This window comes from Orycteropus afer, unplaced genomic scaffold (genome assembly GCF_000298275.1).
Source record: "Orycteropus afer afer isolate SDZICR_OR568_19922 unplaced genomic scaffold, OryAfe1.0 scaffold00113, whole genome shotgun sequence".
NCBI classification, from domain to species: Eukaryota; Metazoa; Chordata; class Mammalia; order Tubulidentata; family Orycteropodidae; genus Orycteropus; species Orycteropus afer.
In genome coordinates, this window is record NW_006921700.1 from 3,950,551 (window position 1) to 3,969,462 (window position 18,912).

The 18,912-nt window shown below is 47.5% G+C and overlaps 1 protein-coding gene across 1 annotated transcript in view; it reads right to left on the reverse strand.

The window, feature by feature from the left end:
• The window catches only part of CTIF (cap binding complex dependent translation initiation factor), a 303,014-nt gene that overhangs the window by 44,489 nt on the left and 239,613 nt on the right, over nucleotides 1-18,912 (reverse strand). Inside the window, exon 9 of the mRNA XM_007943827.2 lies at nucleotides 10,982-11,137. Coding sequence (XP_007942018.2) covers nucleotides 10,982-11,137 — 156 coding nt within the window. The remainder of the gene's footprint in view (nucleotides 1-10,981; nucleotides 11,138-18,912) is intronic.

Consider the following 18,912-nt stretch of genomic DNA (forward strand, 5'->3'; position numbering starts at 1 on the left):
CCATTTTGTACCTCCACAGGGCAGGTATATAAGTCACTCTCTCACCTTCCCAGACCCCTGCTCCACCAGATAGTGCTCCAGTAAGCCGCATAGCCTGGCTTCCTTTGTGCTCCAAGGTAGCTGGGCAGACTCTCCCCTAACACCGTAATCCTTTTTTCCCTTTTTCAAGTCCACAGGATTAAAAAAATCTATACAGACGCATATGTGTTTGCGTACGACTTGTACACACAACTCCAGCAAGGCACAATTTTATCCCGTTCAACTCATTTCGACCCTTTAGAAAAAATCCGTACCTTGCCCTTCCCCCTTCAGCTTCTCCTTGTCCCCATCCCCGCCCCACTTCAGTGTGGCTCAGTAGGAAGGAGGGGCCTCTTGAAGTTCAGATTAATTATCGAGTTAGAATACTTTTCAAAATTACAAGGCATGGTCCCAGGAGATAAGACCAAGGAGGAGGAAAGCGCGGAGTGGAGGAAGCGGAGAGCGGGAACCGCCCCGGGCCGCAGAGGCGGGTCCAGGACGCCCCTGCCCATCTCACCGCGCCCCGCGCCGCCCCCACCTCAAGGCCGGGCGCCCCCTGCAGGGCGCACACAGAGGCGGCGAGAGACGTACCGAGGGGCATTCAGATCCCTCCAGGGGCGGGCGTCCTCTTACCTCTCCACCTGTGGCCTTAGAATTCCTGCTGGAATATGTTTATTATTAAGATGATTTTTGAGGAAGGGGAGGTCTTCTAAATCACGCCCCAGCTGTAATTAGGAAGATTGAGGGAGCTGTGACCTGGTACAGAGGGGAGCTGGAAGGACTGAGGGTCGCTGGGATTCAGCAATTCATTAACTAAGACTGCTCTCATCTATATATCCTTTATTGTTATCGTTAGGTGCCATAGGATAGACTCAATTGCATCCCCATGTGACAGAGAACTGCCCCATAGCGTGTCCCAGACTGTAATCTTTACAGGAACAGACTGCGGAGTCTTTCTCCCACACATCCCTTATAAAACACCAAACCAAACCCATTGCCACTGAGTCAATTCTGACTCATAGTGACCCTATAAGATAGAGTAGAACTGTCCCATAGGGTTTCCAAGACTGTAAATCTTTAAGGGAGCAGATTACCACATCTTTCTCCTGCAGAGCAGCTAGTGGGTTCGAACTGTCTACCTTTCGGTTGGCAGCTGAGCACTTTACCTACCGCACCACCAAGGCTCCTATATTCTTTATAAGTCCAGTGAATTCTGAAGTGAGCTATCCCCTCTCTGACCACCTTCCAAAAGAAATTTAAATTGATGTCCTCCCCTCCCCCTGAAACCATGCTGAGATGGATTTGGAAATCTCTTTGAGTTTTAAGACGGTTAAAAACGGTCCTGGCTTAGAGACTGGCTTCCCTTTGGAAGCCAGTGTCTGGTGGAAGCTGGTATTTTTATAACTCCAGGCTCTCGAGCAGATCCTGTGTTACTGTGGTTGCTAAGGGGAAGACTGGCTTCAAATTTCACATTTCAGTTTGCTGAGCCTGGCTGAGGAAGTAGAACGGTTAAGGGGTGGGGGCTGAGGAGAGGGTCTGGGAGGGGTGGGGGTGGAAGACTTGAGTTCTGTCCCAGGAGGTCAAGGATCCCCAGCATCTCAGATGGGGCCCTGGCTTTCGTGTGTGTGTGTGTGTGTGTGTGTGTGTGTGTGTGTAGTCTAGCACATCAACAGCCTCACACCATTGAGTGACTTCTCTGCATCTGCCAAAAGGAAGGGGCACTGACAGCTCTGGAGGGGACACTGATGGGGAGTTTTTTCAGCGGTGGTGGTTACGGGAGTGGTTGCTTAAGCTGAGGTATTCATAGCAGCAGCTGCAGGACCTGGAGGGGGTCTTCTGCTAAACCAGTGCCCAGGGGCTGTGTACCTGCCCTGAAAAGGCTACACTCTCCAAGGAACATTCCAGGCGGGGCCTGTGCCTAAGATTAGGGCTGGAATAAACTGTTCATGGAGAAAGGTTCTTTGGATTTTTCAAGCTTTGTGGCAGCCCGTCACTTCCCAGCTTCAGGTTTCTGTCCGGCTGCTACAGTGAGAACAATTTTAAAGAGGAGGATGAGTGGAGGACTTATTCTCTGCTCTCATACCCTTCCACAGCAGAGCTCTTTCTCTGACTGAACTCTGGGCTTCCATATGCCCTCTTTCCACTCCACCTCATTTTGATCATGGCACTGTTCGTGGTGCACAGAGTGACCCAGGGTCCTTTTGGCCAGGGAGTGCCCTGACTTACTCAACTCAGTAAGAAATGTATCTGGGAGGTTTTTTCAATAATAAGGAAGTAGCTGGTCTCTGGGTAATGCAAAAGGTTTGGTTGGACTATTCACCTAAAGGGAAGGGGTGGATGGGATGGGAGTCTGAACTCATTCAGTTGTCCTACAGAAGAAAGGTCTGGCAATCTGCTTCCACAAAGATTAAAAACTCCAAAATCAAACTCACTGCTGTCAAACTGTTTACAATTCATAGCGACCCCTCCTTGGGTTTCCAGGGCGGTATCACTACAGAAGTAGACTGCCCAGTCTTCCTTCTGAGGAGTGGCTGGTGGGTTTGAACCTCCAGCCTTCTGGTTAGTAGTCAAATGCCTTAGGAACTATGCCACCAGAGCTCCCCCATAAAGATTCCAGCCAAGTAAATCCTATGGAGTAGTTGTACTCCATAACACATGAGGTTGCCATGAGTTAAAATGGACTCTACGGCAACAGGTTTTTGTTGTTGTTTTTTAAGGAATAAACAAACTCTCCTTTATGCCTTCCATGGTGTTACTCTCTAGCTTAAAAACTTTCAGGGGTTCTTGGTATCATCCTGCATCTACGAGAACGCCTATAACTCACCCACCACACTGCCACAGACGGTCCTTGTGCAATCCAGCCCCCATGCCTTGGCTCAGCTCCTCTTCCTGGAGGTCTTTTTTCTTCCCCTAATGCCTGCCCACTTCCCATTAAGGCCCAGCTCAAGGTCAAACCCTGCTTCCCCCTCCTCTTGCACCTAGCAGCAGTCCACTCCTCTGAGAACCGCCCCCCCCATTTGTTCAACACACAATCCTAAATGTTTGTGGTTGCTTAACTTGGTTAAGTTCTGTGGATGTGGCCATCAACTGGACTGTAAAAAGGACCACCATTTATACTCCATCCTTCGAGTAGTACTAGAAACTGCAGCTGAGAAAGAGCAAACCCAAACATTGCTTACCGAATGAGCACTGAGTCCTGCATAAAATGCAAGAGTGGTTTCATGATGGCGGAGACCCAGCCTGCTGCCTGGTATAATGCAAGATGGACGTGATTTGAAAGCTACCAAGAAGGGGCCACCTGGCAAAGGACATGTCCAGAGGACAGGTGGCGACTGCCCTGTGTGGACACTATGATGTTGCAGGAGGGGTCAATTAGGGAGGGTTCGGTTGGTGAAGGAAGAGTTCCTGGTGACAATAGGAAGTGAGCCCAGTCTTGAGATGGGGTAAGGATCAGGCATTGAAAAGGAGGATAAGCATGCAACAGCCAGAAGGCATGGGCGAGGCCTTCTGTGGAAATATGTGGGCCAGTTTGCCTGGAGCAGTAGGGGGCTGATAAGAGGTTTCCCAGGGCTGTGGAGGCCTTGCATACCACTTACAGAGAACATGTCTTGTGTTCTAGGGCTGCCTCTGTGGTAATACTTCTCTTGAGCAACGACTGGGACATGGTGGACATTCACTAGCAGTAGACAATATGACAGCTTATGGAGGGCCTGTCATATGCCACTTGCTTTACACCAACATCTCACTTATTTTAAGCCTTAAAACAAACCGTTCTTTTTAAAGTTTTCTCCCAGTTGCTATTGAGTTGATTCCAACCCATAACAGCCCATGGGTGTCACAGTATTACTGTGTTCCATGAGGTTTTCAATGGTTGATTTTTTGGCAGTAGATCACCAGGCTTTTCTTCTGAGGTGCCTCTGGGTGGGCTTGAACTGGCAACCTTCCCGTTAGCAGCCTAGTGAGTTACCATTTATATCACCCAGGGGCTGTACTTGAATGGTTATTGTTCAGTGCTGCTGAATCTTTTCCAATTAATTCTGACCCCATGGGACAAAGTAAAACTGCCCCATAGGGTTTCCTAGGGCTGTAATCTTCACAGAAGCAGACTGCCAAGTCTTTCTCCCTTAGAGCCACAGGGTGGGTTCAAACTGCCAACCTTTAGGTTAGCATCCAAGTGCTGAACCATTGCAAAGTAAAGTGAGGTTCAGAGATATTAAAGAACTGGAGTAAAATGCCACAGCTAGTAAGTGGCAGAGCTGGGATTCAAGCTCAGGTCTCTCTGGCTCTTAAGGCCCTGATGCCCTTCCCACAATGCTCTTTGGCCTGTCAATGGGTGTACACTAAATGCACAAATGATGTAACTACTCATGATACTGAACCTTGACTATACACTGGAATTACGGGGAGCTTAATTTTCTTTTTTTCCCAAGACTCATTCTCAGAAAGTTTGATTTCAGTGGTTGAAGGAGGGGGTCTGAGAATTTGTCATTTTGTTAAAGCTCCCGAGGTGTGGGGTCCAGAGCCCTGGGCTGCAGAGGAGATAATTTCCCATGCACCTAGCCAGCAAATTTCCATCCCTGTCAGGGTTCACCACTGCCCTGGCATAGCCACCTCGGTCAAAGTGAGCCCTGCTGAGGGCCTGGCTAGAGATCCAAAGGCAGCCCCAGTCTCCAGCTCTCTGGAACAGAGGAGTGGTCCCTGGAAAGGTCTTTCAGAAGAATGTTCTGCTTGACTCTCTCCGGCCTGTGAAATAGCAGAGGATCTCCGCCCACATCCACTTCATCGGAGCCTTTTCCGAGGTCAGATTTCCCCCGGAGCCAAAACAATGTGAGCAATTGAATGCACGCTCACGCAAAAATGTAAAAAGGCGGCCCTCTCATTGTTGCACGGAGCAATTTCATTTCCTGAGCAGCCTGACTCGCTGACCTCTGTGTTCTCCTCCGTGGCCAGGGCCTGCTGGCCTCCTCCAGGAGCCCAGCCAGGTCCACCCCTGTAAAGGCACCCCATGGAGACACCCCTCAGAGGCACCTGGCCCCTCCCTGCCCTTCCTCTGGGCTCTTTTGGGTCTGTGAGGGGAAGGGGGCAGAGAGCAAAGGAGCCAGTCGCAAAGGGAAGGGTAGGGGTGGGGGGCAGGGGCTGCAGAGGGTGAGGGATTCCTGATAGAAAGCACGCCTCCTCCCTTCCTCTGTAACTCCACTTCTCACCCCGGCTGCGGAACTCTGAAAAGGGCCACTGCTGCTCTTTGTTGCCGTAGAGTGGATTCGGACTCATGGGGATCCCATGTGTACAGATGAGAGTGTGCCATGCAGGGTTTTCAAGGCTGACCTTCCTGAAACAGATGGCCAGGCCTTTCTTCCGCGGTGCCCCTGGGGAGGTTCGAACCGCCAACATTTTGGCGAGCACTTAACCATTTGTGTTTGTGCCACCCCTTAGGTGAAGAGGGTAAGTGGAGGGAGTTATGGGTAGAGGTGGGGGTAGGTTGGATGAAGAGACGGAAGTGGGACATTTTGGGCAGGGGAGAATGGAGGACGAGAGGCACTGCCAGAAAGGCTTCTCAAAGGGAAAGGGGGCTCCAAGGGGTTAAGAGCAACTCCCCTGCCAGAGGAATTTCCAGAAAAGCTCTTGAAGTAAGGGGCCCAGAGAGAAGGATTCAATGACAATCCAGAAAAACAAACTAAACCCACTGCCATCAAGTCTGAATCATAGCAACCCTTTAGGACAGAGCAGAACTGCCCCATAGGGTTTCCAAGGCCGTAATCTTTACGGAAGCAGACAGCCACATCTTTCCCCCAAGGAGTGGCTGGTGGGTTTGAACTGCTGACCTTTTGGTTAGCAGCCAAATGCTTTAACTACTACACCACCAGAGCTCCTTAGCAATCCAAAGGAGCCTAGCAAAAACACCACTGGGTCGGTCACAGAGGTGACAGAGGTATAGAGGAGGTAGGGGAAGGGGGACTGGAGTTTCAGGACACAGGGGTGCTGGGACGTCTGATCCAGAGCCTGGCCGGATGGCGCCGAGAACCTGAGACAGGAAGACATGACACCTTGAGCTCAGGCACAAACACTAAGGCCTGCTTACGGCATAGGGTACCCTCCGTGTGAAGCCTCAAGTTTGCAGTGTTGCGGCTGAGGACCCGGACGGCATCAAGAGATCCTTTTTCCCTCTTCCTCCTGTTGCCATGGAATCAGTTCTGACTCACGGTGACCCCATGTATTACAGAGTATAACCGCTCTGTAGGGCTTTCTTGGCTAACTCATTATGGAAGCAGACCACCAGGCCTTTCTTCTGCAGCCCAGCTGGGTGGGTGTGAACGACCAACCTTTCAGTTCACAGCTGAGTGCAAACCCTGTGCGCCACCCAGGCACCAAGGGATCCTTTGAGTGCTGTTAAAAAAGACCTCACTCAGCAAATCCAAGCTGTAAACAGGAAGGCCAGGAGACGTGCGCAGCTTCGTGGGACCGAGACTTCTCAATCTCTTTGAAAATCATTGTGGCAGAAACCGCTTTCTCTTAAACAATAAAAAGGCTCATTGCAAATTATTCTCATCTGCCCTTCAAAGAAAAAAGCTCTTTGATTGGAACAGGCCATTCATGGCAAAAAATGGGATGGGGCCCACAGATATCTATGGTGCCCCACCACGGAGCAGGTGTTGGATTAGACTGAGGACAAGGATGAGCAGGCTCTGCTCTACTTGCAAGTTTGTGACACAGGGACTTTCAGGTCAGACCTGGATTCAAATACTGAATTCTGCCACCCACTGGCTGTGCAGCCCTGGTAAGTTACATGACCTCTCTGTCCTCCTTGGCAAATGGGCCTGATAACATTTGGTGGGTAGCCCCAGAGCAGTGCAAATGGCTACATGCTCATCTGCTAACTGCTGGCATTTCGGGTCCACCCAGAGTACCTCAGAAGAAAGGCCTGGTGACCGACTCCTGAAATATCAGCATGGAAAGCCCTCTGGAGCACAGGGCTCCTGTGACACGCAGCAGATGCCACACTGTGGATCTGGGGACTGTGAGTTGGAACTGCCTTAATGACCACTGGGGGGGGGGGAGAGCTTTTTTAGATTGTTTTTTGAGTTAAAAGAGAAAAGAACACATAAAGTGCTTCAGACAGTGCCTTCCTCGTGGTAAAATGCACCAGCATGGTTGCTAAATAAACAATAAGGTGCCAGGGAAAGGCAGGAGTGAGGACGGTGCAGTCAGGAAGAGCTGTTGGCTGTGCCCTGCTGGGGTCTGGGAGGAGTTGTCAGGGCCAGGATGAGGGAGAGTTGGGATGACTTGGAAGTTTCAAGCTTGGTCTGAGGCCAGAAGGAAATGCCCAGGGCTAGTGCTCTGGGCACGGTGGGTCTCAGAGGGTGGTGTGTCTAAGGGGGCTGACCACTGGGCACACGCCCAAGCTTTAAGGGCCCCAGAGGTGGTGCGAGGTGGGTGGGGTGGGGTGATGGCAGTGTGTGGGGCGTGAGTGTGAGCTGACTGGCCTGGCTCTGAGGGCTTTGCTACGCTACCTTAGATTTGTTCTGCAGGAGACCTTACACATCAAAATGGCCAGTGTGTGTCTGATTCAGGGCAGTAAGGAAGGCAGATGTGGGAGGTCCTGGAGGTCAGAATGCAGGCAAGCAGGGGAGTCTGGGGCTGCTGCCTGCAGGGGAGAAGCAGGAGGGGTGGACTTGGGCCCATATGAGGCCTTATCTGGGCAGGAGGGCTCTGGGGTGCAGCTCTGGCCACGTGGTACTGAAGGCCTTGTGGCTTGACCTGTGACTCTAGCTGGCGGCTGGGAATGCAGGTCTGGGGGCTTTAGGAGCATGCCAGGGCTGGGTGGGAACTGTGGATTTGGGGTCAGCTATCTGCATGGCCCCAGGGAAGAAGCTTTTTCCAGCTTAGAGGAAGCGGCAACAGTGCCTTGTCTTCTAGAAACTGCCAAGAGCCCTGGAGAAGTCAGTCAGAGCTAAGGATGAGTGAGTGTGCTGATAAGGCAGGGAGAATTCCAGGGTCTCCAGGGAGCTGGGAGGGCAATAAGCCCTCAGAAAGGATTGATAAGATCCCCAAGCCCTCCCCCACTTTGTATCTCCATCTTTTCTTAGGGCTGAGTTTTAGAGAAGCTGTTTTTTCTACTGCAAAGAGCCCTGGACTGGGAGTTCACGAGCTCCTGATGGACCAGCTCTGGCATGGAGCAGTCACTTGTCCCCAGACAGGGCACCACATAACAGAGCCTTCCTTCAGCACAACATCCTCTCTAAACCCTTGCTGAGAAAGCAGTGTCATCCTCCTTTTCACATAAGAAACCGGAGCTCAGAGCAGTTAAACTCTACTCCCAAAGCACAAAGCTAAAAAAATTGGCAGAGCCAGGATTTGAACCCAGACAGTGGCCTGGCCCCAAGGGTGATGCTCTTTAACCACATCCCCACATGGCCTCAGGCACACAGCTGGGCACACGGGGTTCTCACTTCTTTTACGCAATGGTGGAAGCCACAGGTGACTTATTTACCCTGAAAATTGACCACTGGCCCAGTACGGGTTTTGTCTGTAAAGCCGCCCTGGGAAGTTTCACACAGCAAACAGGTGTGCATTGGGGGTGGTTTTTAGTGGTTGCGCGGACCTCCTGGCACCTTCCGGATCTCACACCAGAAAGTTTGCACTATCGCAGGTGGTGTTAAAAGTGTCCCAGCAGCCAGGCCAGCGCTTCCTGCTCGGGGGAGCAGGTGACAGCACCACCAAGAGGTGTCCAGATCATATCGAGGGAACGTGTTGGGGCAACTGAGGTCGGTGCCCTAGAACAAGGCTGCTCCCTGTATGAGGCACAGGGCGGGCAAGGCCGGGTGGACCCCCAAGGCCATGAGGGCCAGCGCCTGCTTCTAAGAGGGCTGCCCCTGGATCAGCCCAAAGGGATGCGAAGGGCAAGACTCCAGCCCCCCTTGGTACTTCATTCTGGGCTTAAGACACCTTGAGGGTGAAGTGAAGTTGGGAGACGCCATGGGTTCTGTGAAGTAAGTCTGACTCTATAAGTACTCATTAAGAAACATGGTTTGGCTCTGGGAGTGGCTGACAGGTTTGCAGAGCACCCAGGAAAGCCCTGTGTCCTTTGCTTTAACGGGTGACCAGGCGGTCTGCAATGAGCAGGCAATTTCTTCCAAGGGGATACTTGACAAACACTTTAAAATACTTCCTCTCCCTTCTCCTAAATCATTCTACTATCTCCTTTCTTTCCCCAACACAAAAATGTCCCTTGATTCTCACATCTCTCTACCCCTCCTCCACTCAGCAACCAGTTCCCTTTCCCCGACTTTCACAGCAAAACTTCTCAAAAGACGTGTCCACTCTCACGCCCTCACCTCCACTGAGTCAGGCTTCCTCTTCTGAAACCATGGTCCCCAGTGGTGCCCTTGGTGCCCAAGCCAGGACACTGCTCTGTCCTGGTCCTGTTTAGTGCTTGGCCACCTTCTCCAGTAGCTCCTCCTCCCTGATCCCACTTCCCACCATACAGGGTCGCTGAGGATGGGAGGAGACAGCACATGTGGAGTGTGAGGCTGGCTCCAGCTCTTGCTGAAGGGTCCCTGTGAGGGTCTCAAGTGTTCTCTTGAAACTTCTCAGACCCCACACCCTTCTGGTTTGTCTCCTGCCTCCTTGGCCACTGCTCCTCAGTCTCCCATGCTGAAGTCTCTCCTCACCTCCATCAGACCCTCTTCCTAGGTGACTCCATCCGTCCCCAGCCTTTAACACCACGCCCACATCGACACTTCAGACAACCCTCATTTGCATATCTGCAGTGCTGCCCCCTCCTAGATCCTGAGAGTGTGAAAACACTAAACAAGAAAACCCCTAAACCAGATGCCGTTGTGTCAGTTCTGACACATGGCTACGCCATGAGTGTCGGAGTAGAACTAGGCTCTGTATGGTTTCAGTGGCTGATGTGTTGGAAGTAGACTGGTTTTCAGGCCTTTCTTCCAAAGCACCTGGAGGGGGGACTTGAACCTTCAACCTGAGAGTGAGCAGTGACTGCATTAACTGTTTGCACCACTCAGGGGCTCCAGATGTTTAAACACTTCTACCTAAGATCCTCTGGTAGCGTAGTGCCTAAGGCACTTGACTGCTAACCAGAAGGCTGGCTTCAAACCCACCAGCCACTCCTCGGAAGGAAGATGGGGCAATCAATCTACTTCCATAGTGATACTGCCTTGGAAACCCAAGGAGGGGTCGCTATGAGTCGAGTCTGACTCGACAGCACATAACAACAACAACAACAACAACAACTTAAGATCCCAGGGGACAGCTTCACGAGCATGCCCAACAGGCAACTGAGTCACTTGTTAAGCACTGATTCCTGATTTGTGTCCCTACTCCGCCCATCTCTCTCCCAGCACTCCCCATCCCATAGAAAGGATTATCTTGTCATCTCACTTCAGCAAGTCCCATTGGTTCTACACAGATGGAATGCTACCTGCCCTTCCCTACTCACCACCTCTGGTCTATTCCAAGCCATCAACCTCTCATGGATCCGCTTCTGGCTTGCACTTTTGTCCCCTTTCAATCCTGTCTCCAGAGAACAGCCAGGGGGCTCTCAGAAAGTACATTATTATATCTGGTAGGACAAGTACCCTCCTAAGTTTTTACTGTTGGACAATCTCTTGATTCTTCTTTCTTTCTTTTTCAGGAGAAATTTAGAAGTAAACATGTTTTTGAAAATAAAGAATTCAGTCATAAACCAATCCGATCCAAAGGTTCATTCAAATAATATGGAGGACGATCTAGATCATGAATCATCCAAGTCACAGTTAAGAACACTTCCTCCTGGGGACTATTTCCTGTAAGTAAACGCAGTGAACAGAAACCTGGCTTTAGAAAGCAGAAGCAGCTGGGAGTTACGCTTCCCATTGCCAAGGGCTTGACAAGAGCCTTGTAGCGCTCCTGAGATGCTCTTTGACAGCCCGGCCCGGCCTCGCTGCAGAGCGGAAGCATCGCTTACCTCCCTGAGGCAGGTGTAGATGGGGCACACGAGCACGCGGAAGGGCTCGCCCGTGCTGCTGCGCATGGTGCCAAACACCTCGCACAAGAACGTGATGAAGCCCAGCCAGCGCTCCACGTCTTGCTGCTGCAGCTCCTCGCGCACCGTGAAGTCCTTCTGCGGAGGGACAAGACAGCCGTCAGCTCGCGGGGCCCGGAGGGGCCGGCGTGACCCCGCCACACTGCAGCCCTACTGTCTAAGGCGCTGGTCCCCACGTTCTGAACATAAGGGTGGGAGCGAGTGACCTGCTGCTGAGGCATGAGTGCTGGGGCTCACCTGTGCCACCCTGACCTGGAGTCATAGGGCTGCTTCTTCAGGTGTCCCCAGATCGGGGCCACAGCTTCCTCTCTTTCGGACATTGCCCAGAGCTGCTGTGGGTCTCCCAACTTCACAGGGGCTAGGGTGAGGTGGGGAGGTGAGGACACCCTTCCCAGACTCATGAGCTCCCCCTTGCCACTCCCTAGAGTTTACTACCTGCCCTTGACACTCCCTAAATCATGCCCTCCAGGTGGTGACCAGAATGCCTCTAGCAGCATGGTCGGGAATTCACCACTGAGCCCCTTCTCAGCCCCAGCACCAGGCTAGAGGCACAAGCTTCTGACCCAGCCTGTGGGGCTTGGAGGCTACTAGGAAAGCGAGAGGCATTCATTCCTTCATCCATTCATTCACTCGCCCTCCTTAACAATATTGCCCACTGTGTGCTAGGCCATGTACTAGGTTCTAAAAGAAGTCATGCTCACTCAAACTGTGATACAACACAGAAGATAGTAAAAGTCATCAGAAGGGTCTTGGTAAAGGACTTTGGGAGCTCAGAGGTAGGAGTTATTGCTTCCAGCTGGAACCTTGAAAGGCTTGGATTCTGACATGGGACTTTGGGGACATTTCAGGTGGAGGGAATGACACAAGAAGGAAGACACAGGGAATATTACATGAGTGTCTGGAAATAAGGAGGTACAACCAGCCTGGCTCCAGCATAGGTGGGGTGGAGAGAGAAAGCAGACAGAGCTAGGAGAGAAGTTAGGGCTAGAGTAAGGAGGGATGAAACAAGCCAAGGAGCTGGGTCCCATATGGTGGTCAAGAGGCCATGGTTATCCTTGTACTCTTAGGAAGGTTAACATGGCAGAGGTGTGGAGACCTGCAGGATAAAATAAAACCTGAACTACCTGGCAATGGAAAGATAAGAGTCCATGGGAGATTAAATTGTGTTCAGAAATCTTCATTTTTCCCTACTAAAACAGAGAGGTATATTTCCCCTATCCCTTGTCTTTGAGTTTGGCCATGTGACTTGCTTTGGCCAATAAGCGAGACAGAAGTGATAGGGTGCCAGTTCTAATCCAAGGCCTTAAGAGACCTGAAGTATTTATTCTCACTTTCTTCTGCTTCTTGCATTGTCATGAGAAGACATTTCTGGGTCAGTGTGATGATCCTAGGAGAAGAATGAGGGCCATGCGGAGCAGGGCCCTACCTAAGTCTAGCCTAGAGCAACCTACCTCCAATCAGTTCTCACACACATAATCTAAATAAATGCTTATTACTGTGTGCCATTGGGATTAGTTGTGGTTGTCAGCTGTGCAGCAGTAGCTGCCTGGTAGAGAATTGATACCAGAGACATTATCAAGGCAAACAGTACTTGCTAAGTGCTGAGTTCTAAGTTGAAAAGAAAGACTCAAAGATGGTGTCAAGATTCTGGGTCTGGATGACTGTGCCATCAAAGGAAGTACAGCATGTGAGGAGGCAGGTTGTAGAAGGTGACATAGGCCTTCCCCACGGTCCAGGACCCCTCCCCATTGCTCATTTCAGCTGAGCATTCTCCTTGGTGCGAGAATCTCAGAATCTTCCGAGGTGGGAGGCTCTCAGAGATGAGTCGGTTCATGTCTGCAAAAACGTGCTAGGTAGAGCGGCAGATGGGGCTTTCGGCTCTTCAGCTGGCAAATTAGGGAATGGGTGGGAATATGGCCAAGAGAAGATCCCCCAATTCAAGCTTTTGATGAGCCTTGAGGGTAAGCCTAGGTCACAACTTAAAACTGTCAGATTTGTGTCTATTAAAACAAAGACAAAAATAAAAATAACAGCAGCAGCAGCTACAATCTGTGAGCCTGACACTATGCCAAGTACCTTAACTAATGTATCATTTAATTGTCATAGTCATCCTAAGAGGCAGGTCCTATTGTTGCTCACATTTTATAGATGATGGATCTGAGATTGGAGAGCTGTGTGCTACTGGCAGAGCTGTGATTTGAGCCCAGGACTGCCTGGTCTAGAGACTAAGCTTTCCCTTCCTTCTTTTCTTTTCTTATAAGGTTTTTAAATTGGAAAATTAATACCTCAGAGCCCAAGTTCTTAGTTACTTTCCAGGTCTCCACTTTTCACTAAGCCATTTGCCAGACTGTCTCTAGGAAGTCCACTCACACGTGTGGATCATGTTGGCCTCACATCTGATCTTTCAGGCCTTCTGTCTCCTCCATCACTGAGTGTCTACCTGGGTATAACTGGGGTTTGCCAGTGCATGGATTTCTGTTGTTAGTCTTCCACCCTGGAGTCTGAGCCAGGGTGGGGACCCTTGAAGAGTCCCCTGGCCTTAGTCAGAGACACCATCCAGTGGGTGCCCAGCACTTTGATGACTTTGCATCCCCTCCCTGGTACAAAGCCTGGAGCAGGCAGCCTCCTTAGTGGTTGCCAAGGGGTGTTTTGGGCACCTGAATGAATGAAAGACTTTGCCTGCCACTCCAGAGCCTATGAAAGGGCCTTGGATCACTGGCCTCAGAGTCACAAATTTTGGGCAGTTTTACCCTCTTTAACCTTTACTTATCCTTCAGAAACCTTTGGGGTAAGGGCAGAAACAGGTATTGCCACTGTCACTCAAAAACAGAAGAAACTAAGGCACAAAGAGGTTAAAAGACCCGACTAAGCACTTGAACTTGAATGACAACCTAAACCACTTCCATTGCCTGCCCTGGAGGTTCTCAGCCCTGGCTGCACATTGAGTCACCTGGAGGACCTTTTAAATTACTGATACTTGGACTCCATTCAGAGAGCCTTGTGCAACTGGCCAGGGGCAAGGCTGGACACCGGTAATTTTTTAAAGCTCTCAGGTGATTCTAATGTGTAACCATGGCTGAGAACCAAGGCTTTAGGTCTTTATAAAGTGCCAACTTGGGAGCTTAAATGGTGCCCACCTATCAATATCTGATTCTTCTTTTCCCCATCTCCCATAAAAATATCTGTGAAGGACACAGAGAACAAGTCCCAAACTCAACACTAAAAAGGAAGGTAACACCAGTAACTAAAATGCTGTCACCAAGAAACTCTGGTTGCTCAGGGCAACTTAGCTTCCTGATCCAGAAGACCAAAGGCTGGAGGTGAGAAGAGAGGTATTCGCCCCTGCTCTGTAACTACTAGCAACTCTCCATCCCTGTGTTTCGAGGCCGCTCCCGTTGTCACTTTCTTCCTCTAGTCATTGGCGATAAAGAGCATGCCAGGAGATGAGGAGTCAGGGTGGTACCCTGTGTTCTTGGAGGGGCAATGCTCTTGGGTAAAGCCCTCTAGGGGAAGGAAAAAGCTTGGGGCCAATGAGTACCAGGGACTGGAGTTTAAAACAATTTGTTGCCTCTGACCAAAGGAAGAAACTGATACCATCTATGCCTATTCTATCTAAATCTATGCTGTCCAATATGGTAGTCACGACTACTGAGGACTTATAAAGAGGCCTGTCCAAATGGAGATGTGCTGTAATTGTAAACAAAGAGCCCTGGTGACGCAGTGGCTCAGTGCTCAGCTGCTTATCAAAAGGTTAGCAGTTTGAACCTGCCAGCCACTAGAGAAAGAGGAGGCAGTCTGCTTCCGTAAAGACCACAGCCTTGGAAACCCTATGCGGCAGTTTCACTCTGTCCTATAGGGTCACTGTGAGTTGGAATCGACTACGAAGCAACAGGTAAGTATAAAGCACACGATGGTTTTAAAGACAGTGTATGAAAAGCATAGAAAATGTCTCTTCTTTTAAAACCATTAATTACATGTTGAAATTTGAGACATACTGGGTTACATAAAAGTACTGTTAGATTTAAAATTCCATATATAACTTGTCACATTTATAAATTTACCACTTTGTCTTTCTATTGGATAAATTCAGCTAAACATTCAACTTAAAAATATCAGAAAACCACCAGCAACTGGGAAATGTAAGAAAAGCCTACTATAGGTAAAACCCATAGTTAATTATTTAGAAAATTGAGAAAGGAAATGATAAGTAAAATAAAGGAAGAAGAAATAGAAATAAAATTAGAAATAAGAACAATCTATGAAACCAGATATGGAGTAGATACAAAAGTTTAACCAAAAACTATGTTGTTGTTGTTATGTGCTGTCAAGTTGGACCTGACTCCCAGTGACCCCTCTTTGGGTTTCTGAGGCAGCATCTCTATGGAAATAGATTGCCCAACCTTCCTTCCGAGAAGTGGCTCGTGGGTTTGAACCTCCAGCCTTCTGGTTAGCCATCAAGTGCCTTAGGCGCTACGCCACCAGAGCGCCTACCAAAAACTATACATACATATAAAATATGTATATATACACACATATATAAATAGTGTTCATGATTTTGCAAACAATGACAAAATAGGTAATTGTTTTAAAAAACAAATAGCATAAAACTTTACTAAAAGTAGCCATGTGGGGTTCAACCATTGCATCTCTCCTCTGCCTTGACACTGCAATAAGGGCTGCTCTCTGAGTCTGAGACTCAGAATGGGAAGACAGGAAGACGTGTCAAACAGCAGATGACCTGCAGCTGTCATGTAACCTGAGTGAGAAAGAAACTTTCACTGTTGTCAAACAACAACAACAACAACAACAACAATAAAACTTTACTAAAGGTTAACTACAAACCACGGAAAACAAGAACAGACTAAAAATCATAAAAGAGAATGAAAATTTGTAAAAGAACTATTATAAGGAGGTCACTAGGCTTACAATTTTTATGGATAAGTTCATTCAAACTTTAAAAAAACAAAAGAGAGACTTGCTCTGCTACGCAAAGTACCCCTAAACATAGAAAAAGATGGTAAGTTTCTCCAGTTTCAGGTTAGCAAAATCTTATAATGACAGTATATTACAGATAAAGAAGTGTATATATAGTTAATCTCTCCAATTCAAATAGATGTGAAATCCTAAAGGAAGTACTAGCAAACAGACATAGTATAACTAAGTAGACTGGGCCCCGGAGGCAAGAACAATTTACTATCAGGAAACCTGTAAATATATTGCCTCACTAGCACTGATTCCCACAGCCATTGCATCAACTCTGACTCACAGTGACCCTCACTGGGTTTCCAAGGTGGTAGATTTTTATGGAAGTAGGTTGTCCTATTCTCCTTCTGCGGAGCGGCTGGTGGGTTTGAACCGCCAACCTGGTTAGCAGTCAAATACTCTAGGCACTGCACCACCAGAGCTGAGCATTCTCCTGGTGATGTAGTGAGTATGGCTGTTAACCAGAACATCAGCGGTTCAAACCCACAAGATCCTTCATGGGAGGAAGATGAAGCAATCTACTTCCTTAAAGTTGGGTCGCTATGACTTGATGGCAGTGGGAAGTATTTTTAGGCCTGATTAAAAAACCTGCAGCAACATGCATGACTTTTGAAAGAGGAGAGAAAATGATGTGATACGATGATATCTATGAAAAACCCAAGAGGGCCCTGCAATAAAGAATGGAATGAGTAACAGTGGAGGATTAGTTAATAAGAGTATATAGATAGAAAATTAACATACAAACCCCAAAGCTTTCTTTTATGACAGGAATAACCAGTGAGATATTTTAAAGCACAAAAGCTCTTTTATTATAGCAATAAAGATACTTAAACGGCATTATTAAGAAACATGCAAGGTTTCTCAGAAGAAAATAACAAAATTAAATCGAGAGAGAGAGGATCGTTTTTTACTTTTATTTTTGCAGTGTTTCCTCCCTTCCCCTCCCATCCCTGGTAACCAACAAAGAACGTTTCCTTCCATATATAAACCTTTCCTTGACTTTTTACAATAATTAACTAATACTGTATTTGTCATCCTGTGATTAACTTATTTCACTCAGCATAATGTCCTTCAAGTTCATCCATGTTATGTGGTGTTTTGCAGATTCTACATTATTCTTTAGTGTTGCATGGTATACCATTGCGTGTACGTACCATAGTTTGGTCATCCATTCTTCTGTTGATGGGCACCTAGGTTGTTTCCATCTTTTTGCTATTGTAAATAGTGCTGTGGTGAACATGGGTGTGCATATATCTGTTTGTGTCCTGCCCCTCACTTCTTTAGGATATATACCTAGTAATGGGATTCTGGATCAAATGGTATTTCTAATTCCAAAGAATCGCCATACTGCTTTCCACGGTGGTCGTATCATTTGAAAGTCCCACTAGCAGTGTATGAGAGTCTGAATCTCTCCACATCCTTGCCAGCACTTATTTTCTGTCTTGTTGAACTTTGCTATTAGTGCTGGGACCAGATGGTATCTCATGTTGTTTTGATTTGCATCTCTCTGATGGCTAATGATCGTGAACATTTCTTCATGTGTTTCCTGGTTGCCTGAATATCCTCTTTGGTGAAGGGTCTATTCATGTCTTCTGCCCATTCTTGAATTGGATTGTTTGTCTTTTTGTTGTTGAGGTGTTGGAGTTTTCTATAAATTGTAGAGGTAAGTCCCTTGTCAGATACACCGTTGCCAAATATTTTTTCCCAATCTATAGGTTCTCTTTTGACTCTTTTGGAGAAGTCTTTGGAAGCACATAAAAATTTAATTTTTAGAAGGTTCCATTCACCTAGTTTATCCTCCACTGTTTGTGAATTTTGGGTTATGCTTGACAGTCTATTTATGCCATAAATTAGGGCGAGAGACAGGGTCTTCAACAAGGAAACAAGCATATACTATTGCTAAATAGAAAAGAACATTGTAAGGATACTAATTCTCCCTGAAATAGTTCACAGTTTAACATCAATTTGTACTCAACATCTCAACCTTAATTTTTTTTGGGGGGTGCAACTGGAGTCTTAAAAAAAGAATACTAAATGTAATTTGAAAGAATAGAAAGGAAATGGCTAAAAACAAAGCAAGAATTACTTTTAACCTAAGCTGAAGCTTGAATAATTAAAATGCATGGAACCGATAGAAGAATGAACAGATAGAGCAGATAGTTTAGAAACAAATTTGGCATCCATGAGGTTTTATCCCATGATCCCTGGAGCACCACAAATCAGTGGGAAGGGAAGCATTATTCATTTAACAACGGTGCAGAGACAGCTGTCTAAGTATGGGGGGGGGGAGTAATTTAGAGTCTTACTTCACACTGGACCCTAAAATGAATTCCATATGGAATAAAGAGGTTAAAAAAAAAAAAAAGACAAACCATAAAAACTGGAAGAAAATAAAATTGACTATCACATTTCTGGGTGGAGAAGGGCTTTCTTCATTAAAACAACACAGAATGCATCAAAATATTATAAATACACTTTTTTAGGCAATTGATATGCTGGGAAAATAGTTGCAATAAACGTGATAAAGGTTAACGGTCTTAATATATAAACAGCTCATTCAAATTTGCAATAAAAGTACAAAATCTCTTACGGAAAAATAGGGAAAGGGTATTAAAAGATAATCCATATATTAAAACATAAATTGCCAGTAAGTGTATGAAAGAAAAGTAATGAAATCTTGGTAGCAATCAAATGAATGAAAATATTTTTTCCTTCCTAACTACTAAATTAGCAAAGCTTAATTGGTGATCCATGCACTTAAGTTTGTAACATGGGAAAATGCCTGTGTAATGCTAAATGTGAAAAAACTCAGAACTAAAATTATGTATATTGTATAATTTCATCCATAAATCAATTGTATTCTTTTTTTT